General features: G+C 37.3%; 1 protein-coding gene across 3 annotated transcripts in view; it reads right to left on the bottom strand.

Moving 5' to 3' along the window:
• NUP133 (nucleoporin 133) overlaps nucleotides 1-21,999 on the bottom strand; it is a 36,711-nt gene extending 14,712 nt beyond the window's left edge. Inside the window, exons 1-17 of one of the 3 annotated variants that reach the window (XM_074925320.1) lie at nucleotides 21,797-21,999; nucleotides 19,246-19,364; nucleotides 18,344-18,447; nucleotides 17,194-17,301; nucleotides 15,344-15,475; nucleotides 12,652-12,822; nucleotides 11,864-12,019; nucleotides 11,704-11,774; nucleotides 10,999-11,146; nucleotides 9,993-10,140; nucleotides 9,076-9,233; nucleotides 7,879-7,970; nucleotides 5,378-5,541; nucleotides 2,400-2,494; nucleotides 2,047-2,271; nucleotides 935-1,057; nucleotides 385-484 (exon numbers count right to left, since the gene is read on the bottom strand). In XM_074925320.1, coding sequence (XP_074781421.1) covers nucleotides 385-484; nucleotides 935-1,057; nucleotides 2,047-2,271; nucleotides 2,400-2,494; nucleotides 5,378-5,541; nucleotides 7,879-7,970; nucleotides 9,076-9,233; nucleotides 9,993-10,140; nucleotides 10,999-11,146; nucleotides 11,704-11,774; nucleotides 11,864-12,019; nucleotides 12,652-12,822; nucleotides 15,344-15,475; nucleotides 17,194-17,301; nucleotides 18,344-18,447; nucleotides 19,246-19,364; nucleotides 21,797-21,981 — 2,299 coding nt within the window. In that variant the 5' untranslated portion in view covers nucleotides 21,982-21,999. The remainder of the gene's footprint in view (nucleotides 1-384; nucleotides 485-934; nucleotides 1,058-2,046; nucleotides 2,272-2,399; nucleotides 2,495-5,377; nucleotides 5,542-7,878; nucleotides 7,971-9,075; nucleotides 9,234-9,992; nucleotides 10,141-10,998; nucleotides 11,147-11,703; nucleotides 11,775-11,863; nucleotides 12,020-12,651; nucleotides 12,823-15,343; nucleotides 15,476-17,193; nucleotides 17,302-18,343; nucleotides 18,448-19,245; nucleotides 19,365-21,796) is intronic. The other 2 variants (XM_074925329.1, XM_074925336.1) reach the window with 2 other exon arrangements.
• Nucleotides 22,000-23,549: the final 1,550 nt, after the last annotated feature.

Genomic DNA, 23,549 nt, shown 5'->3' with positions numbered 1-23,549 from the left:
TTAAGGGACTGGAAAATTATCAGCTCTTTTCAAACAGTTATAGATCACATTTCATAATTCATTTTAAAGTTATGCCATAAGTCTGCCAACAGAACCAGTGCATAAGAAATAAAAATTAGCTGTTTCCCAAACTTTGTTTTTGTAGTCAAATTTGCAATGCAAGTTTTAGATTTATCATCAATACTGGACAAAATAAGTGTTTGTTGATTCACTCCATTTCATTCCCCAAATGAAACTTTCAACTTCTGTTCTTACTGACAACCTCGTCACAGCTTTTAACAGTAAGTTTAAAATTCAGATTGAAATTCATATGCTCCAGAACTCATGAGAAGTACTTTTTGTTTAGGATAGGTAATTAATAAACTAGTAATAATAATTTCTCACCTGTCCATGGAATATATTCAGGTTCTCTTTCTGGGAGCTCTCCTGTTTTATATGAAGAAGCTCTAGATTGACGATACTGACAGGCAGCTTGTAACATGTCCTATTTAAAGGCAAAGACATTAAGTATTTTAAAGTCTACCTGCATATACACAGACCATAAAGACATTATCTTTTATAATTCTGAAATATTCTTTCAATATCACTGTTTTTCTACACCATTTTCTCAGTTGTAAAGATCACATACTGACGGAGCAAGAAACCTTAGTGCTCAAGCACAAGCTCTTCACTCTTTGCTACATGCTCACGCTGTCACAACTTCCAATAATGTTGCAACTTCTCAATTCTCTTTAGCTGTGCCTCAGGAGGAAAAGTAATGTCCCTAATTCTGCTCAAGACCATCTTGTCCTTCTTAATATATCTGTGCATGTGAAAAGTGAGTTCATTTTTGCTCTCACATCAGTAACTCAGATGTGCTACACTCAACTTGTTGAGTGCTCTTCAATATTTACCTTCCCCTCCCACAAACATTTTAGTTAATGCAGTTCTATACCTTAATGATATTGTTCACATTGACAACTATCTGGGCCCACTCAACTGACTCAATAGGCATATCTTTCAGGATTTGTTCTTCTTCTTCTAGTAAGCATTCAAAGATGGAATCTATCTGGGACACCTTAAAGATAGAAAGAAAAATTGCACTGAGCACAAATATATCCGTTACCAGCTGATACCAGAATGCTAAATTATGAATTGCATAGAAAAATAAACAAGTATTAGTAGAAACCACATAAATAGCCAAAAATACTAAAAGGTATCAACTACTGAAATGGATTATGAAATCACCAGCTTATATTTCATACAATATTTAGAATACAAGAATTGCCTTATTTCTGGACTTAAATCTGTAAGAAAAAACAAAATCTCTTTTTTGAAGGCAACTCCATAAACTTTCATTAAGCATATTCCTCCATATTCTTCTGAAACATTTCACAGTGGAATTTTTGTTAGATTCTATACTGGATAACATACCTGCTTTAAAATGAGAGACTGTTATGTCCATTTCCTTTTATATTGATTTCTCCATTAGCAACTATTGTCCTCTACAGAAAAAAACCTCCTGAGAATAAGTCTTTTGTGTATAGCTCTTCTCAAGAAGGAAGAAAGAAATAAAGACTGGGTGCTTGAATGGAACGTGGTATAAACTGAGAAGTAGCTTAAATTCACTAATGTTAGAAGACAAAAAAATTCTAAGAGACTGAATTGATAAAATTCCATCCAAGACAGCTAATCAAAGCAGCTCTCCTATCTGCAAAGCATCATACTCCTCAGTTCACCCCTTAAAAATGACAATTTAGCATATATTTTCTGATGTGCCAGAGAATTTCAGTTGTATTTTTCATTGCTCATCCATGTTGCTTAGTTGGAAAGCACAACTTTACTTCCACTGCATGAAATTTGTCAGAATTCATGTTTCAGCTGCAGATATAAAAAAGCATGTACACTAAAGTGAGGAAAATACTACCACACCATCCCTATTTAAAGGGAAATTGTGTGAAGTTGAATTGATTTTTAAAGGGAAAAGTCTCAAAGCATACATTAAAGCATTACAACTTTTACTATATGCAATACTATACAATGATTCAGAAGTAACAGGTTTCTTACCTCTCGAAAGAAGACATCTGCAGGGGTAAGACTTGTTGGAACATCACACTCCCTTTTGTTTAATGCGATCAGTATAGCAGCATTCACTAGATCAGGCAGCCTGGAGTGGTGATTCTTGAGAACAATAGCTGCTGCTAGTTTCTCTGCATGCTCACAGAGCAACAATCGAGTTGCCATCTGCACCCCTCTTACTGGAAAACTGCCCAGACGTTCAAATACACCGACCTTTTAATAAAAAAAACAAACAACACCCCGCCCCCCCCATGCGCACTTTAAACAGTGTTCTAGAAGAATTACTTTAAGACAAAATAATACTGTGTGTGCTGATACCAAAAAGAACAGTGAAATTTTACCTGTTGAAGAAACTCAATGAAGAAGGAATGTGCTTTCGTCTTATCCTCTAGCTGATGAAGAAGAATGAGAGATGTGTTGCTGAAACCAGCTGCTTCTAAAAAGAGAGAGATCTTAAATCAGTGCACTTGAGATCTTCATTTCTTGGTAACTCTTTGCTTCTGAGGTAAACATATTTCTATAAATTTCTATAGTGTAACTGCACTGGTACCTTTTTTAATATATATGCACACACATTTATATATTACTTCATGCTATTTTTAATGTGGTTTTTGAACTCTATCACACCTGAAGTAAAGCCTTTAGGAGAAATCAAGTATTTTTAGATCACTACAATTATTCTGAAGCATTCACTTCATTACACTGCTAAAATAGCAGCTCACCAGCTTATTCAAGTTTTAGTAAGATTCGGATTCAAATTTTTATCTTTGTTGTGGACTAGCTATTGCTAAATTTATTATGCCTTAGACCACAGCTACTACAAAATAAAGTATTAACAGGCATTTAGACATAATTGACTTTGTGCTGCCTGCACAACTCCACTGCACAACATAAGTGGTTGCCCAGCATGGCCCTACTTTTCTCTTCCTCAAATGAGTTTGCATATGAAAAGCCAGCCAACCCTTCTGTCCAGACAATCAGGTCCTTAAAAGAGTCAGTAAGGATGATGGAAGCTTTCTTCATGAAGCACGTGACTGGGAAAAGCCAACATGAATTCACCAAGGGCACATCATGCTTGACAAACCTGATCACCCTCTGCAACAAAGCAACCTACTCAGTTGATGTGGGGTAAGCGGTGAACACTGTCAACTTGGATTTCTCCGAGGCTTTTGACACAGTTCTCCACAGCCTCCTCCTAAAGAAACTGATACATTAGGGTCTAGACAAGCGGTCTGTGAAGTGGGTCGGGATCTGGCTGACAGGCCACACCCAGAGGGCGGTGGGAAACAGCTCCTTTTCAAACCGGCAACCTGTCAGAAGTGAGGTCCCCCAGGGATTGAAATTGAGGCCAACACTGTTTTAATTTCTTCATAAGTGATCTGGATAATGGGATCAAGTGTACCCTGGTGAAGTTTGATGATCATACCAAACTGAGTGGGGAAGTGGACACTTTGGAAGGGAGAGCTACCTTGCAGGGAGACCTGGATAGGCTGGAAGAGTGGGCTAACAAGAACCTTATGAAGTTCAACAATGACATTCAACAACGTAAGGTCTTGCACCTCGAAAAACATCATCCAGGAATGCAGCACAGGCTGGGATCTACCTGGCTGCGGAGCAGCTCTGTGGAAAGGGATCTCTACCTGGGGGTCCTGGTGGACAACAAGCTCAATATGAGTGAACAGTGTGCTGCTGCGGCAAAGAAAGCCAAGGTGCTGGGTGGCACCAATAAGGGCATCACCAGCAGAGATAAGGAAGTCTTTATCCCACTTCACTCAGCACTTGTCAGGCCACACCTGGAATACTGTGTTCAGTTTTGAATCCCTCTATACAAAAAAAAAGATGTGGACAGGCTGTAGAGGGTTCAGAGAAAGGTCACTTTGATCAAGGGTCTGGGAAGCCTGCCAGATAAGAAAAGCCTGAGAACTGGGTTTGTTCAGCCTTGAGAAAAGAAGGCTTAGGGGAGACCTTACACATGTTCCAGTATTTAAATGGTAGCTACAAAGAACATGGAGACTCACTTCTTACAAGAAGTCACATGGAAAAGAAGAGGGGTAATGGCTACACATTACTCCTGGGGAGATTCCAACTGGACGCAAGAGAAAAATTTTTCACAATGAGAACAATCAGCCATTGCAATAATGTCCCCAGGGAAATGCTGGATTCCCCAACACTGGACACTGTCAAGATTCAGCTGGACAGAGTGCTGGGCCACCTTGTCTAGACTGTGCTTTTGCCAGGAAAGGTTGGACCAGATAATCCTTGAGGTCCCTTCCAACCTGCTGTTCTATGATTCTAGGATTCAGGAGTATCCTCACAAGTATCTCACCTCAGCAGTGTTCTCCAGGGCCCAAGTTATTTTGCTATTTCAGAATTTTTGTATATTCTAAGTGTGTTTTAAAACAAAAGACTACCAAGATACCAAAACTCAGAAGAACTACCGCTATAAGCAAAATTACCAAAACTATTTCCAAGAAGTTATCAGTTTTCACTTCTTGCTTTAGCCAGGAATAAATGCAGATAAGCTGCTGAGTTAAAAATAAAGTTGACTCAGAAAATACTAAGGATCTGATGCCTGACAATTTCTAACTGGCTGCCATGCAGAAACAAGTGCAGGAAGCATCATCCATCTGTAACTATTTACTACATGAACTTTCAAAATAAATCTCTGCTCAGTAACTGGCAACTGCAGCCTAGAGGTCCTGGGGACAGTTTCATATTAACTGTTCAGAAGAGAGGGGGAAGCATGAACAAAGAAGTTTCTTGCTGAAAACATGTCTACTTTAATCCTTTATACACAACAAATACTCCAAAATAAATGTCTCTAGTTCTCTTTTAGGCAGACAAATACCAATGCCCCAGGGGTACAAGCTCACTCTACCCAGGATCCAAGCCTACCACATCTATGCAGCCATGCTGACGAAGTGCTAAGCATGAGCAAATAAGCTCTTTCTCTTACATATCTATTTGTGGAAAATAATTTAGACCTATCCAAGGAGCCATGGAAACACTGAAGTGACACCACCTGTTCCTTGCACAAAACACCTTTCTCAGAAATATCTTTTCATTGTGAAAAGTCAAGAGCTAACCACAGGAGACAAGTTTGTCTGGTAGTCTTGTAAGATGCATCTTCTAGCCTTTCTGGAAATATATCTAGTGGTGGTAGAGGGGAAGGGACACCTATGCCTTATTTGCAAAGCTTAAATTATAACTTTATCTAACGTAATATGAACAGTTTTTCATAAAAAACCAAAGCAAACCAAAAAACCAACACAAACCAAAAACCCCAAAATATAACAACCAACAAACACATTATGTTTACCTTCAGGTACAGATTCCGCCCATCTTGGATCAGAGGCAGGGTAATCATCCATTAAATCCACACTGATCTGGGTCACTGCCCTATCCAGTTCAGCATCAGAATCCAGATCTGTGTTACTTGGAAAGAGCTCAACTACCATGCTTTGTGCATTGACTATATCTTTCCTGAAATAAAAGAAACACAAAGTATGTGAAATAAAAATGATAGGATTATAGGAACAAGAATCACTCACTAGGATTTTCTGATAATACTTTTTGTGAAGTGCTTTAGATTATAAACATCAAGCATTGTTTGGGCTCTCACACTAATGATGGATAAAAGGTATTCCAATTCTTTTAAAGTAAGTAGACTGCACAATTTAGAAACAAAAAAGCACAAGACAGGAAGTGTTTCAAGTCGCTTTTTATTCCATTGCCCCTATTATTATTCTTTAAGAGAAAAGATTCATCATACAAAGCTACGTCTGGATGTAGCTAAGTCACCAAATTTCTATTACTTGCTTTAAAATCCTCTCAAGAGTACATGTAGTCACTCCCACAAATGGTAACGGAGCAAAAGCTCTCAGGAAAATGCTTCAGCAAACACAACGCATTATTTTTATATCCTATCGTTTCAAAGAATCCTATTCTATTCATGTCAATAAGTAAAAGAGCAAGAAGCATCCAAACACTTAAACCTCCAAGGTACGAGGTTGTACTGAAGAACTCTATGTAAGAAGTATGCAACATTCACAAAAAAGCACTGATTTAATTTTGTGACTAAAAAATTATAGTAGTCTGACTGAGAAGGGATACTGTGATTCCAATATATTATCTGATTTTGGAAATGTTTATATTTTTCATGAAACTTTCAGTTTGAATGTTTATATAACCAAGATGTCAGGAAATAAAAAACAGCAGTGTATCCAGAAATTGCATGAAGGTTTACTAAAGCAAACATTACTTTTAAAAACTGAAATATACTGAATCATCTATTAAACAAGAAAGTCCCATCTTTACTATTCCACAGGACATGTGTTTCTAAGGAATTTATATGGTACTTTATTACCTCCTTCAAACCATAAAGTCCCATCAGCCAGTACATCAAAAAGGGTCAACTAGATCTTTCCATAGAACGTCCCATCCCCTATAAAGATCACCAGGTCTATAAAGTTGACTGTGCTCACTGCACAGCTGGTGGACTTTACGTTTCCACTGGGTGCACAGCCTTTCTTTAATTGCTCTGCATCAACTGCTTGGCCATTTGGACGGGCCATTGCTACATCTGTTCCGCGGAAGATTTTTTCATTCCTTTTACCATACTAATTTTATGGAGAAAATCTGAATCAATACTATACACAACCTATCAATTTCTTCTAGTTTCATAAATATAACCCATATTTTAATCAAAATAACATTAAACTTTCCATACTACTTCACATTTTTCCTTACTACCTCCTGCTATCTTCTGACCCTGTTTCCAACCCCCTTGTTCACATTCTCAGTGATAACAACTTCCACATTTGTTATCTGTCCTCTCAGACTTTAGTTACTCCAGTCACCTCGGGACTACAGTCATCTGTGATCTTCAGCAGCAGTTCTGTTTAATGACATGTCCATTTCTGAATGCATGTAGATTTTCCTTCTAAATTCTGTGCATGTTTACAGATCTTGTCTTGAGAACCTTTATTACATGTGCCTAATCCCCTTTATAATCTTCTACCTCACGAACAGCTCTATGTCAAAAGCACTCCTACTTCCTGTTATCTTAAATCTGTTCTTTCCAAGTTTTAAGACTCTTTAAGGAGATTAGTCCTAAGAAGGTTTGTGGATTGTGTGTGGGTTTTTTAAAATAAATATGTATTTAAAACAATCTCCTCTAAAGATAATCTAAGTCTACAGCTCTGTTAATCTTCTTATCTCTCCTCTTCCTCCTTTGTTTACATCACTCATCTTGACATCAAACCTTTCAGAGGCATTGCATACCTCCCAACAGTCAGGTTGCTTTAACCAGGGAAGTTTGACTAACAGTGTATTTCCTTCCACTCCCCCCATATCAGTCAATCTAAAAAAAGGTATCATCTTGCCACAGAATCTACCATGCTAGATATTCTTCATGGCCACATAAATATTAAGTAAACATATTCAAAAGTATTACTGAAAATAGCTATGCAAATAAAAATAAGGAAAAAGAGAATGTTTTTAACACCATCACTTACTGAAAGAGTAAAGAAGTCAAAATAATAAAGTCTAAAGTTACATTACTGCCAGTGAAACATCACATAATTTATGCAGAGTAAGCAAAACGTCATTGAGATTATACAAGTCTGCTTTCTAGCACTTATTTCTTCACTATCTTAAAATTTATCTAACGCTTTCCTAATAAAGATATGCATGTGTCATTAAAATAGCTTTAATTGAAACAGCACAAGAGTATCTTTACCAAGACAATCTATTACTCAAATATCAGCGTGTCTTCAAGAACAGCAAACAAAGCCTCAAAAAATCAAGTGAAATTTCTACCTGCAGTATTGTAGAAAAGCAGCTTTCAGTAATTTAGTCTTATCTTCTTGAGCTACAATTTCTAGCCTACTGGTTGTGTCAAATGCCGGACTCTGAAAATGCAAAGTAAAAACTTCAGCTGCAAGATAGATATCAATCTTCATTATGAAAAGAAAATAATTTTTCTAAGTAGCAACAACATAGATTTAAAACAAAAATTCTACCTGCAAGCAGCTGTGTTTATTAAGCCAAGCATAAACCTATACATTACAATGAAAGTCACATGGTGGTTTGACCTCGAGCATTTTAGCAGAATTCATCCAAACCGCATAGGAACTTATGTCAGCTTATTTCACCAATCAACCTTTTTATAGTAATTTAAAATGTTTTAACATTCAAAACTGACATTTTGGACAGAATTTAGAAGGTATGAGTACTGTCACCCATAAAAACAATGTAAGTGCAAACAAATCTAACTAGAATTAGTTCAGTAAGAAAAATATAGTTCCATCTGAGCAATCACCATAAAGGTCTTCCACTAAAGTACTAGTTAATAATAGATTATTTAAAAGGTGATTTAATTGGGATAAGGAATGAAACACATTCTCTAATTTATATTGTAACAATCTTTCTATTCTTCCCTCCCACTACAGGGACATCTCCAGGGCACAACACATTTTAAAACATGTTTGATGTAAATAAGAGCTTAATAAATGCACACTGAAGAAAATAACAGATTTTTAGAAGACTGTCTTAAAAATACATAACAGAGCAGAAACTCAGCTACTATATAGCCCTTCTCAGCTTAGCCTCCAAGCTTTTTACAGCATGTTAAGAAAAAAGCGTCTATGTGCACAAACAACCACAAAAGACTGAAGAAACCGTCCTGATCAGAAAGTGAGAACAAAGTCTGCATCTCTGCAGTAGTGTCATATCAGGCCTAGTGATATATAGTAATACATCTACATGAAAAAAATATAAATTTCATATAAGTCTCAACTTCAAAACAAAGAAATACAAAAAGTTATCCAAACTGGCAGATGTTGTAAAATTCCCTGGGTTTTCAAAACTGTCTTCATTAGAAGTGTTTGAGTCTCTATTTAAAAGCAAACCTTTAAAACTCAAACAAGCGAAGATTTCCACAGTGAAAATTCAAAATTGCCAGAAAAACATTTTACTTCTACCCTGTTTTCAGTCAATCAAGGAAACAATCATTACCTCACTTCTTGGTCCAGCAACAGAAGAGGACAAGGAATCTTCAAGGTCTTCAGGAAGCACAGAAATGTTTTCCCTGGACAAGATGGCGATAAGTCCACTTTTTTTGGTAAAGAAAATGGGGAGACCAGTACAGGAACCTGCTCCTAAAATGCTGTCTCCTAAGATGAGGGGAGAGGGAAAAAAAAGAAAGCAAGCACATAAATGCCACTTTAAGAACAAAAATGTAACAGTTTCATAGATAATTATTAAATTTTGTCATGAACCAAGCAACAGTAATTGACAAGTGCACCTGACTTGAAGAAATTGTGCATACTATTTGCTACTCAAGATATAGATTTCCAGATACTGCAAGTTTGTTTGTTTTTTTTTTTTTTAAAAATAGAAATATCAAGATTCAGGTCACTCAAAAAAAACCAAACAAAAAAAAAAAAATCAAGATTCATGTTGTTCAAATTCTACCTAAAGACTGATGTGCACAACATACTTGAAAACACCTCTGAAGGTCAAGGATGGCATACTTAGAGACATCTGACACAGGCACCTAGTATGAATTTTAGGTTTCCTCAAAGTCAACTTCAAGAATAAAGAAAAAAAATCCACAGTCAATGTTGGTGGAAAAAAAGAGGCAAAAATCACCCATAAACAAAAACCCCACCCTTTAATATGACAAGAGTGGGGATCTACTTCATTTTCATCTGAAAAACTGTTAAGTAAGCAATAACTGGATGTCACGTCACTGCTTCCTCCAAACACTCACGAGAAACTCTCAACTTGAAAGATTTAATAAAGAGAAAAAGGAACGTAAATATGATTCTCCTCTCTCAGAAATCTCAGTACTGTAAATACATTCAATTAGAAAACATCAATGAAATCTAATTTTCGCACACACCCCACACCCCCCCCCCCCCGCACGTTACCTTGTATGCCAAATATTATTTTCTCCTGTGGTAACGAAATTCTTCCAGTTCCAGTGGAACAAGCAAACACTTCATCTTCCTTATACAGGTAAGCAGCATGGCTAAAGTAATCTGGGACTACCAGACAGCACAACACTTCTTCTTCTGACTGAAAGTGTTACATATGAACAATATCACATATATAATAAAAACCTTAAACAAACACCTAACATTTTAAAGGCTGATCTGTGTTGCCTGAATTTATTTTTTAACAAGAAGATATGGATGTAACTTATAACCTAAAAAACCAAACAACCACTTTTAATTTCCCTAAAAGTTAAGGTCCTGGATTTTTTTTTCTTCCATATATATTAAATTCTTACTAATTTCACATGGAGAGATAAATAAACAGACCAATTATTCTACAGTTCTCACACCCTCCTTCCATCTTCAGATTAAATTTTAAGATGCCATTACTGATAGGAGAGGGAGAAGAGTGGAAGAAGTTTACCAAAGAAAGCTAATGCCCAAGATCATGCTTCCAGAGGAGATAGCACAAATGAGGTACACCAAGTACAACTAATGTGTCCTCCCCTCCCTGCAAGCCAGCTGTCTAGCAAGGACCAAAATATAGGTCTCAATTTTTCATCCTGCTACAAGAGTCTCAACAGAGTCTGGGATCTGTTTGAAATGGATTGCATGAGCATACCATAAAATTACTCTGTAGAAACTTTCACAGACAGGACAAAAATTAAAACAAATCAGTAATAATCAGATGTTTAGACTTCTATTTGAGGCTTTTTTCTCCTATACTTTAAAATGTAAAGCATAGATTTTATATAAAATTACTATTAAACATTAGAAGATGCTATTACACATTTTCCTTAGAATGAATATGTACTTCCAAGAACCTTAAGACAGAAAACTGGATTTTCCTTGAGACAAAAAAATCAGATAGCTGATTTATCTACAGGAATACTCAGAAACACTGTGCTTTAACTCAGTTTCAGAGCCTTTATTTGCATACCTGAAAAGACGGATTATACTGTGTGACCTCCACAACAACATCATCAGACATCTGGTAGCCTTTATCTTCTACAGTTATCAGAGTGTAGTAGACAAGACACGGATGATCTCCAGGATGCCACGCTGCAGCAAGTATCACCAGTCCATCACTATTCAACAACAGATAGCACAGCATTGAGAGATGATAATTACATATTTTAGTTGCTCAAACTCTACCACTCACAAAACCAGATATTTAAGTACACTCACAAATAAGTATTTTCCCATATTGTGGGTTTTTTTTTTTTAGAAAGAAAGACTATACTATTTGTTCTTTCAAGCTGTTTTATTAACAGTATTCATACCATAGTACAAAACTGACCCAAGGCAGCTGTGATTTTATGTGATTAAATGACATACAAGATATACTGAATTCTCTGCAATTACTTCCTGTCTATATAGTATCAAGACAAAACAAATCCCAAATGTGATAAAATTACACTAAAACACTGAAAGGAATTATTCTTAAGTAACAGATTTGTAATGCTAAAGAGGTAACGACAACATGAAGTATAGGGTAACCTAGTTATCTAATATGATGTGCTTATTTTATCAGCAGTGATACTCAAGTAAAATTAAACTGCAATTACATACATCAAGTTTTTGCAAGAAAACAGAACACATTTATCTCATTAATGTCTTACCAGATGCAAATGTATTTCCTTACCGATTCTGTTGCAAATCCATGTATTGTACATTCACTCCTCCTTTAATATCTTCATAGTTACTTTCAGAACCCTAAAAAACAATACATCTGACTTGTAACTATAAAATACACTACTGATGAAACAAACACACAAACCCTTTCCAAGAGAGCTGGTTCTTACCCAAATTGCATCTGTAATATGTTCCTTCAGGATCCTGTTGATATCCCAGCTCAGAATATAACGTTCTGATGAATCATCAATCTCCCATTTGTTTAGGTTTGAACTTGTTAACATATAAAAGCTTGATCTCTCTTTATCCCAAAGAACGCTAGAAATCTGCATTTAAAAAAGAAAAAGCTGAAAAGGTTAAGCGCAGCCTTAATATTTGGATATTACATAACAATCTATGCCACTCTCAGTCAAAAAAAAAAAAAAAATCACCCCTTTGGTCAATCTATACAAGTTAACATTACAAGATAAGAATATTACAGTGATTTCCAACAGAAGTCTTATTTTATAGATATAAGAACATCTACAGTAAGTATGTTTCTCATACATTGACAAAACTCAACCCAATCACCAACCCTTGGCAACCCTAAATCAGAAAAGCAGAATTACAGGTAATGTTAATTTCTTCAAGTAGTAATGAGACTATTACTAGAAAGAGGCAAGACTTTGAAACACTGAGTATTCCCCAAGAAGTATTACTACTTTAAGTCTCCTTTTATTCAAATCTAAAGAACAAATCAGCATTCTCCTTTACAAAGCATACAGATTTATTTTGCTTCTGTCTTTCAAATTTCAAAGAAATACAAGTAACAAATGAGTTGAGACTTGTCTTTTTTTTTTTTTTTTTGGTTATTATACAACCCTACACAGTCTTTCCTTTTTTCTTTCTTAAACACTGATACTAGAAGTTATAGAAGGAAATTAAAGCAGATTACTATATGAATGTTTTTCAAGCTTACCACAGCATCATGTCCAGGAGACAATATACCCAGAAGAGAAGAAACCTTTCTACCAATTCCAGAGAACATGCCCTGACCCTGAGGCAGGGCATGCTGATGAATCTTGCCAGAACTATCTGGTATCAATCGAACTAGTTGGCCTCTAGAAGATGATAAAACAAAGCTTCCTCCCTAACAAAAAGAGAAAAACAAGTATATTAAAAATATAAAAATCACATTGCTGAAACAATTCTATTGTCACAAAATACTTTATGTCAGCTCATACGGGTAAATACTAAAAAAGAACAAGACACAAGGCATCTACAGTACTGAGAGCTAACAAAGAAAATAAAAAATAAAAGTAAGCAAACATAAAAACTGTTTAAATAGATTTTCCACGTTATTCTCTATGTTTGAATCAGTGTAGTGTACAGCTCACAGTATATTTTTAAAATTTTAAACCATATTTTTGAAAAATATTAAAAGAAAATATATTTGATCAATCTCTACAGGCACTACTACATGTAACATTTATATACTGATTCATGAATTAATTAACATACAATTTCCAAGTGTACATTTAAAACAAAGTGTTTTTAAGCATACTACAACTTTTTTTTTTTTTTTTAAATAGCATCTTATCCTACAGGACACTAATCTAAATGAACAAATCTTCCTTCTGGTTATGTCAAATAAGACTGGGATAGGTAATTAGAAAATGAATAGTGCATTAATGACTGTATAACTGAGAAAAGAAATCTCAAATCTAATGTCAGACCATTAATAAATATGGTGAATGTAAAAAGAAGTTGTTTTCTATTGTTTTTTTTGTTGTTGTTGTTGGTTTTTATTTTTGTTTAGGCTTTCTTTAAGAAATAATAAACTTTAGCATCAAGTCAAATATCTGACCAGTACTTAGCACTGACAGAGGCTTATTTTCTTACCATCACATGAAATTTTATCCTTGAAATTCCATTTAACAACAGAACTAAAATCTGATGTAATGCTAATGAGGAAAACTAGCATTACCTTTGCACTAAGAAGATGTGAAAAGTTTTGTGCAGTATGCAAAATATGCACTCCACTGTAGGTGCTAATACATCTCATTTAGGAGGCAGAGACTTCTGTTAGTGCATCTTTTGCCTGTCCTAATGGGTGCATCTACATTAGCACTTTAATTAGTATTAAGAGTCTGTTTCTGAAGCAACCTTCTGTGAGTCCCCACATGCCACAGACCTGCTGGATCACATGACAGAGCAGAGCAGTGGAGTGTACCGGCTGTACACCCCTGGGATGAAACTGAACTGAAAGATGGGCTCTGACCACTAACAGACATTCACTGCATGCAGCTAGCTTGTAACTCGTTTAAAATTACAACCCCCTCCCCCAAATGACCAGTGTAGATAGTGGTATTGCCTCAGCACTAACATTTTCACTTTATAGATTCTCAACTATTGCTTTTCATTACTTGCTAACACAGACATAGCCTTCATGCCCCCTGCCACCAAGGCATTTAAAAAAAAAAAGTGCTTTCAATTCAAAACTGATCAAAGTTTGTGTGTTACAGGGAACAAACAAAGCCTGTAAGGTATACAACAATTTCAAAAAAAAGAAGGATGCTAAGGGCCTGGAGATTGCCAAAATAACAAACAGTTTACCTGTACAGGAAACATTCATAGAACAAAAATAAATAAATAAAATCCAACACACAGCAAAAAACCCCCACAAAAACCCACCATCATTTTCATCATAATAGTGTATCAAAATTTTTCTAAAGGTTAAATATGCCCAGTAACAGGATGACTAATTAAGTAGTTGTCATATACATTACACAGCTTTAGAACACTGATTAATAAAAGGGTTCTGCTCTGAAAAAAAAATAAAATTCATATTGATATCAATGTTTCAACTACAGATGTAATAAGACCTTGCTTTCCTCATCCTGATATCTGATACTTGGGCACAATTCAGCTCTAACAGGGTAGATACATATTAGTGTTTCTTAACATTTGTCATTAAGATCATGGTCTTCTGATTAGGTTTACAAATGTTTATGACATGCTGATGCTCTAATATTTATAATACAGGATATGAACAGCAGACGCTGAAAAGGTCATGAGATAAAGTGTAATTTAATTGATAAGTAGTTCTGAAGATAACACATACTGTAACACATATTGAATTTTGGATGTATTCATTTTGAGAGTTTTCCCCATTTAGGCACATCAAAAGCAGAAAATGGAATTTCTAAGAACAATTCATAATATACATGTTCACCGCTTTCATACAGAAGTCTCTCAAATTCAGTCACTAGTGAGCTGTACCACAAGACACTGCGTGCATGGTCTGCAGATTCAGATGAAGTAGTTCTCTGCTTTTGTGACAGCAGCATTTCTACCACTGGAAGTAATCACAGTAGCAATACTGATACTCCTCATAGGCTGAGGTACCAACCAGTCCTGTTAACCTTGTGGTTGAATCCTGCATGCTTCACCAACTTTAACATTATTATTTATGACTACCATTCATATCTGCTACTTAAGATCATCCCAATCATCAACAATCTCTGAAATTACTCCTCAGGATACTCTGCTTTGATACTTTGCTTTGCAACAGTTATTGGAGATTTAGGACTGATCATGTGGAACATGCTTTTTAATTTTTAAATAAGGAATTAAAGCAGTATTTTAATATAAATCATACTGTACCATACCTTTACTGGTGTTAGGAAACTGCACAGAGAGCCTCCAAAGTCTGTAAAAGTCTCTGTATAGGAACCTTCATGTGCAAGATTGGGCCAGTAGCGCACAGAACCTTCACTGGTAGCAACCATTATTGCCAGAGACTTGAAGTGAGAAAATAACAGAACATGCAAGATAATAATAATAAGACTGCAGCTTTAACTAAAACATGTTATTTTACATATCTAGACTGTGGGTGACAAACATACAAAAAAGTAGTAAATACATATGGGTGCACACTGACAAACCTAGAACTGAGTTGCAAAACGATTCTGTAGTGTAACTTAGTATGTGCAGGGAATGTTATATTCGCTTATTTTGCTAACAAAAATATTTTCTACTGGTTCTTATTCCTGATAATTCAGGGTCTGCTACTGAAATTCAAACAGAACTTACAGTTGCAATACAGAAAAGAGCCTGTAGAGAATTCCAGACGCCAAGAGTTATAAGATACTATGAAAGACTTAAAATGCAACCTGTAATTTAATAAAGAAACTGCTCTAGTGTCATTAAGAGAAATACTAAATCATACTGTGGCTCTTCTCTTTATAAAGACATAAGCCCACAGTGTGCCCACATTAGGTTTTCTGACTCAGGAAATCACTCAGATACCAAATTCAAAGCATGAAGCAAGAGACTTTGTTCAAATTGAGATTTAGACAGAAAGCATTATACCTAATCTACTGGTTGTTGAAAAAAATCACAGAACAGATCTGTAGCTGAGAGGTGTTATTGAGCTCCCTGGAGTTTTCTGATTTTTGACTATAGACAGATCTTCACAAAGGAAAGCAGTTGGCTAAAGAACATCATAACAAAGCATCACCACAGACTGCATTGTCCTTTGTGATTCCTGCTCATTATTTAACAATTTGCATTTTAGTGAAATATTTTCTATCAGTAATATTTATACTTCACTCTATAAAATCATAGTATCCATGCATATCTCACATGCTGAAGAAATATGAAATTTTTTTTAAAAAAATAATCTTGGTTTAGGTGTATTATTTCCTCTTAAACTTTTTTGGATATGACTAAGTCATAGAGGATTTAGAGTTTTATGAGCTAATCACAAGATATTAAGATTGCTTTTCATCATCTGGAAGTCTAACACAATAACAAGTCAAGAGAAAAGATCCTATCACATATTCTCCTTCCTTCCAAAGACAACTGCTTATCCAGTTTCATTAAAGCACCACATATAATAACTGAAAACTATACCCAAGCTGAAAATGAGAGCTTCTTTTCTTCACCAATGATAGAACAGACACGTTAACATACTTTCAGAAAACTTAACTGATCTTGAAACCTCACTCTCTAACACAGTATGTTACGAAAATGCACTTAGGAAAATAATCAGTCAAGACAGATTAAATCATCTGTTCTCACAGTGCCAGCTTATAAAGACCAGCCAAGGCAGGGTGCTGGTGTTTGCTTCCCATTCAAGTGTACTCTGAATGAAATCTGCTGAACAACTTTTTCAGCCAGCATGCATTTAAATTGCACTTGCTTAGACCGAACATTGGCCCTGCTGTTTATTACCACAATACTTCTTAGTTTACTGTATTTTTGTTTGTTATGAAAGCACACCAAGTAATCCTTAGGAAAACTACTACTTAATCTGATCCTTTAACATGTAAATGGTCATTTGAAAAGACTAGCAGGATTTTATTTCAAACATATTTATTGCAAACTCTCAGTCCTGACCTTCTGAATACATAGTACACCAGCAAACGCAGTTTTCAAATGAGAACTTGATAAAACAGCATATACTCAAAGTTACTCTAGAAGTATATTTAAACACTAAAATTTAGCAGTTGATCACCTGCAGAGAAGGTGCTTCACCTGAGGAACTGAGACAAGATATAGCTGCTAAACTAGAACTCCACTGGAAGTCACTGGGTGGCAGCTGCAGTTCCTTGCAGAGAGATAACTGTAAGAAAGAGATGCCACAATAAATACGAGACCGAAAGAACTTATTCCTCTGCCTCAAAGTCTTTAGACTTTTTGACCCTGTTAAAAATTAATTTTCAACTAGCTCAGACACTGTATAAACAAACCAAAAGAACGTGACAAGACATTTTCAGAACGGTTGTCACAACCAGCAAAGAGCTAAGAAACACCTACTTGTGTATTTTCAGATATCAGTGTTTTTCTTTAGTTATTTCTGAGTGTTTCTCAACTCTACAATATTGAATTACTTCTTTCAGAGGTGCAATTACTTGACCATTCTTTAACAGATTATGCTAACAAGGCAGTAAAACAAAATTAAAACTAGAATTGCTTGAGAAAGCTCACTAGGTACTAACAGATTGGAGAGGGGAAACACTCGTCCCTCCCCCCACAAAGGTGAACAGTCAGAAGAATTTTAATCCCTTGAACAAATCTCTGCAAGTACCAGAATGTGTATATCTGCCACTCCACTGTACGTGCAGAATCTGTATAAGTAACTCATATTGCACTAATCGAAAAATATTGATTTTGTAACTGCAGGTTTCCTCTGACCATACTTGCTATTCATTGACATGATGCTGAAAGAAACACTGTCCAGAGGGCAAAAAAATTGCTTGACGTAAGAAACCTAGATGAAACATATGTTCAGCACAGGCGAAACTATTTTTTTTTTTTGACAAGTTGAAAATCAGTCCCAGAATAATCTAAACCAGTCTGTAACATATCAACTAGTTTTTAACTATTAGAAGAAGCTTTATCGAGACTATCTAACATGAGACACACGTATTAAACTGCAAAGAATTAATCTTAGTGTTGGAGAGACAATTAAAAATGAAAAGAGGAATATAAAAACGTTAAGCTTCCTCAAAAGTTTGAGTTTCAGTTACTGTTGTTAGTGTGACTCCATACCAATCCTACTGCTTCTGGGGGAACCAGACAAACTCCAATTTATAAAGAAAAAACCACAACCTCTGCAACTAGCATAATGTACAGAAATTTTTCCATCTTGATCTTTCAGTTACCTTAGCTACTGGAGACTGACCAATCTTCCAAATAATCAGCCTCTCTTTATGGACTAGCCAGGCCCATCCACTTTCATCCACTTGAACGCTCAGCTGGTCATTAGCTACATAAAAAGTAATTTTTTAAAAACATTCAGATTTTTAAAACACTGCAGAATAACCTTAAAACTGATAAACTTTTATTCTCATATGAAAATAAGAAATATACTTTCTATTAAATTCCATGCTAGAATTTTGATGTATTTGATCAAGATACCAAATTACTACATATAGTTTAAAAATCCATTTGACAAACACTCAACTTTTCTGAATGAAAAGCAAGACAATCCCAGAAGATATTTTCATCAATTTACACCAGATTATAATAATTATTTAATTGCTTAGCAATTTTTAAGATTATTTTTAAGATACATATTTTTTGTTCCTCTTATATCTACTATAGAAAGAAAACTTATCCACAGGAAAAAAAATGCTTAGGAGACCAATTTCTTGAACTCAGGGAAAGGTTTGTATCATTGGGGCTTTCAGAAGTGATAACAAATGTGGATTAAAAATATATTAAATAAAATTAGAGCATCCACTCTAGGACACAACAGAATCACAACAAGTGAAAAAGCTGAGAAAGAACTAATTAGCAAAAGTTACTAAAAACAACTATTCTTTATAACCCTGGATTTTATGAGATATTGGTTAAGACAGCACCTGATGGATATTTACATGCATCCATACCCACATGGGCATTATTTCAATTATAGTTATGTAGGTAACCACACTGGATTCAACCAAGGCACAAACATTTCCATTTCCACTGTAAAGTCAGCATTTAAATGGCATCAATGTGTTAACACTTCTCTCAGCTATCAATTTTCATAAGAAAAATAACAGATAAAATCAGTTCTTACCATCAGCCTTCTTTAGGGCTTCCATAACCTTAACAGGCAGAGAGGATCCAAAAGCCTTAACATCATAGTTGACAGTCTCACTTGCTGAGGGATGCTGAATAACTCTGGTAGGAGTTGCTCTTAAACAAAACCAAAAAGTTAGTCTTTTGTTGTTTCTTCATCAGTTTCAACAGACATTTACTTATTATCTATTTAGAAACAGATGTGATGAAATGGGTTTATGTAAAATAAACATGCTCCCTCTGGGAGCACCATCTAAAGCAGTAATTTGATGGCCTCCTTACAAGTTGTTAGCTGTCAAATTCCTTTATTTTTTCAAGAACTGACTTGAAATATGCATTCCTCCGCCAGCAAAAACATCACTGTTCAACTTCTCTGTACTCTGGTTATGTACAGAATAAGGCTAGCCACAATGCCAGGAGAAGCTTAAGAGAAGCTCTCCCCTGACCACATGGCCTGTTTCCATCTCCAGCTCTGACACTGCTGCTGGGCACGATGCACTGTGCAACACTGAACACTCGTGGCAGCTTGGATGAGCTAGCACTTCCACTGCTCTTGTTTTACTGGGGAGACTGCAGTTCTTATGCATTTCAGTCATTATTTGTTTCATAATGTAATTTAGAAAATCTGCTTTGCATCTTCCCCCACCTTCTCTGGAACAGCATAGGTCTGTCTTCTCTTGTGAACATGATTGTGGGTACATTTCTCTGCTTTTAGAAGATACTGCCCTCTCTATTTCTCCTCACGAGTAAAATGACTCCACAGACCTCTCCAGTGTGAAATACCAAAAGATGATGATATGCTGCTAGAAGATAAGCCTGACACCCGGTATGGAAAAACACCATATTAAATAGACCTGAAGTAAAAGTTCCCCCAAATCGAAAAAAGGCAGTCTTGTTGTTGAGGTAAACTAGCTGTCCCTGAGAAAAGAGATTCTGAATCCCTGAAAGTGATCTGGGGCTCATGTTAAATCTGAGGTTTGATTCATATGGAAGGGAGAAAGAGGGTTAAGTGGGCAGGGAGGGGTAGGGAAATCCCTAAACTTTTACTATTTTATCTACTTTTTAAATACAGAGGTTCTTATTATTTTCATATTTTTCCTATATTAGGGATACATCTGAGGAACAATCAAATTCAAATGCTAATGAGATATTTATAACACTGATCATGTGGTATTATATATTTATACTTTTAATGTCTAATACCACTTTTAAAGAACCTTAAAAGTGTTCAACTATAAAATGTTTCAGTCAAAATTCGCTACCATGAGAAGTGAGTATATCAAATATCCTACATATGATTTTAGAACACCTAAAAACCCACAGACTAACAGGCTTACTACTCCTGTATGAAAGTAAATGAACAAAATGAGTAAACATAGATTAGTAACTCTCACAGATTTTTTTTCTCTTTCATACCGAAAAGTTATGCCTAGAAATCCTATCAGAATATGCTGAAAAAAAGAGTCAGTGTATACAATCCAGGCAATATTAAGTAGTTAAATCTCCCCAAATCTTTCAAGAACATCCCTTAACAAAGATTCCCGAAGAAATCAAGCTGGGAGATATGAGGAAAGGTCTTACTGTAGACCAAACTCTGTATAAAAGAAAGCAATAAGCAAAAATAATACAGAAGAAATAAAGGCTAATTCATACACTGCAGTAAAGGTTCCATTCTATCAATCTGTACAGGAGTCTAAAATCTTCAGCACAGTCATAAACGAAGCCAACTATCAGAGTGGCAGCGCCTTGACAGTGCAATGTTATTTAGGACAGTCAAACAGCAAACAGAACATCCGAGTGACTAAATACAGAATAAAAGGCAGAACAGAAAACATCGTGACAACTCTGTAGTACATAGAGCTTCTTGAGTACTAGGATGACCTAGTGCACAGACATCTCAAAAAGACGTTGTAGAAAAATCATTGAAAAGAGATTTAAGGATGATCAGATACTGAGTCTCTTACAATACATCCAACAGAAAACCAAATGGTAAAACTGTATTCGGGAAACAGCAATGTTGTAGCCTACAGTGGCTTGAGTGTATAAAAACGAGGCAAGGTTTGCCAAGAGAGGCGAAATATTTTGTTAAACCTTCTTGTACAGCTGAAAGCAAGAGCTTCCCAGCAGAGCCCTCATTAGGCTCATTCAGAAATGTGCCTTAATAGTTACTGAGGCACGGGAGCAATATAATCTAAACGCCGACTATTACACCTGACCAAATGACGCTCTCCCCCCTCCTTTTACTCGGTAAGGCCTGCGGAAAAGCCTGATGAAGGAAAAGCCTCCGCGTCTGCAGCCGGGTTTCGGCTGTGTTCCTAAGAAGGTCCCCGCGGGCAACCCCCGACTGCGGCGCCCGCCACGAACCCCGGCAACGGAAGTCTCAGGGTTTGCGCCCGCAGCAGGGAAGGGCGGCACAGGGGAAACGCCGGGGCCGAGGCGGGCGGGAGCGCGGGGGGCGCCGGGCCCCGGAGCCTCAGAGCGCGCCGGGAGGGGCGAGGCCGGGCCCCGGTCCGGCGGGAAAAGACCCGGCCCGGCGGGGCGGGACTCACCGGGCGGAGAGGGAGCCGCTCCTCCGCGCCACCGGGGAGAACAGCACCGGGGAGCTGGCTGCCGCCACGACGGCCAGGTTCTTCCTGCCGCCCAGCCGGGAGAGAGGGCTGGCGGCGGCGCTGCCGAGGTTCCTGCGGGCCGACCCGCCGGGGGTCCGCGGGGAGGCGGGCGCCGAGGGGAACATGACCGGGCAGCGAGGAGCGGGACCGGCTCTGCGCTCCCGCCGGGCGCAGACTGAGCGCGTCACGCCGGGGCGGGGCGGGGCCCTTGCCGGGGAGCGGCGGAGGCCCCGCGGCAGCGGCCCCCTGAGGCGGCTGCTTACCCTGCGCGCCGGGCCGGGCCTCCTCCTTGCACCCCAGGAGCGGGAATCTGCCCTCATAAATACAGCGTAGTTGTCACAGGCCCGGGAGTTACCGAATCCCAGTTTCTGCCTTATCTTCGGGAGAGGGTTGTTGCTCCCGGGAGGGGGGGAGCGGAAGAGGGACACAGCCCCAGGCCCAGCTCTCCTCGCTCGCGGGCTTGGGCAGGCGGCCGCGGGGTCCCCTCGGCCAGGCCTTCCGGAAGAAGTCGGGGTGCGCTCGGTCCTTCGGGATGCGGCCAGAGGGATTCGCAAGGCTGGATTCAGGAGCCAGTGTTCACTGAATTCAGGCAGGTCTGGCGCCAACCAACTCGAGCCGAGAAAGGTGGCTTGGATGCCCCTTGAAAGACCATTACAAACTGCTGCTTGGCACTTTGGGAAGGACGTGCATTCCACTAAGTTGCCCAAATAGCCTGTGCTGTAACCTGTGTTTGTCCCCAGATTTCTTAAAAAAAAATAATTAAAAAACGCGACGAAAACATGCTCCATGCAAACGTTGGTATGTTTCACATCTATGGTAAATAACGATCACTTACTACAACTATTCAGTGGTATAGAATTAATTTTAGTCTTAGAGGGGAACTAGATTTTCCCACTGAAAGAAAACAGCTACATTGGTTTGTATGAAAAAGAGCTCTTGCCACATACATACCATCTAGTTGGGGAAGGATTTTTATGTATGTTATCAATGAAGCTAATTAGTTACCATAGAATTAATAAAAAATAACACTGTTCAAAAATTTCCCACATTTTCCAAAAACATTCTTTGATTAGAAGAGTTATGGCTGTTTTCTATGTGGGTTGTGGTCCAATATGACAACGTGAAATGCAGAGGAGATAAACTTGAGATGCTTCATCTGCCATACTGAGGTATGAGGCACCTCTCTATTTCAGTGCTTTGCCTTTTAACTTCATCTTCCTTTGCTTTGATTTTATGGGAAAAGTAAAATATAAGCATTTAATTGAGCTTCACTATACGGTTACATTAATGTCGTATCCTTCTATATAGCCTTCTCTGTTATACACCATTCAGCAATGCTAAATCACGTTACTGTTGTTTCATCAAGAAAAAAAAAACAAAACCAACCAGAAAATCCACATACAAACAAGCAAATGGGGGAAAACTGAGTAAAACTGAAGCTGCCATCCACATTTCCCAACATCCATAAATGGTGACATTCAAGTTACTTCAAAAACTGAAAGCTCCACATCTCGTTTTAAAATCTTAAAGTGATGTAGTGTGAGCTGTTGCTTTTTGCTCACTGAATCCTTATTCTCTTTGCTACATTTCCTCTGAGAATAATTACGCAGTTGCCTTTTGATTCTGTTTTTCCACAGAATCACCTAGGTTGGAAAAGACCTTGAAGATCATCACAGTGACTGTTCTCAACTAT

This window comes from Athene noctua, chromosome 1, assembly GCF_965140245.1.
Source record: "Athene noctua chromosome 1, bAthNoc1.hap1.1, whole genome shotgun sequence".
In the NCBI taxonomy this organism is placed as follows: domain Eukaryota; kingdom Metazoa; phylum Chordata; class Aves; order Strigiformes; family Strigidae; genus Athene; species Athene noctua.
This window is presented reverse-complemented; position numbering and strand designations above follow the sequence as displayed.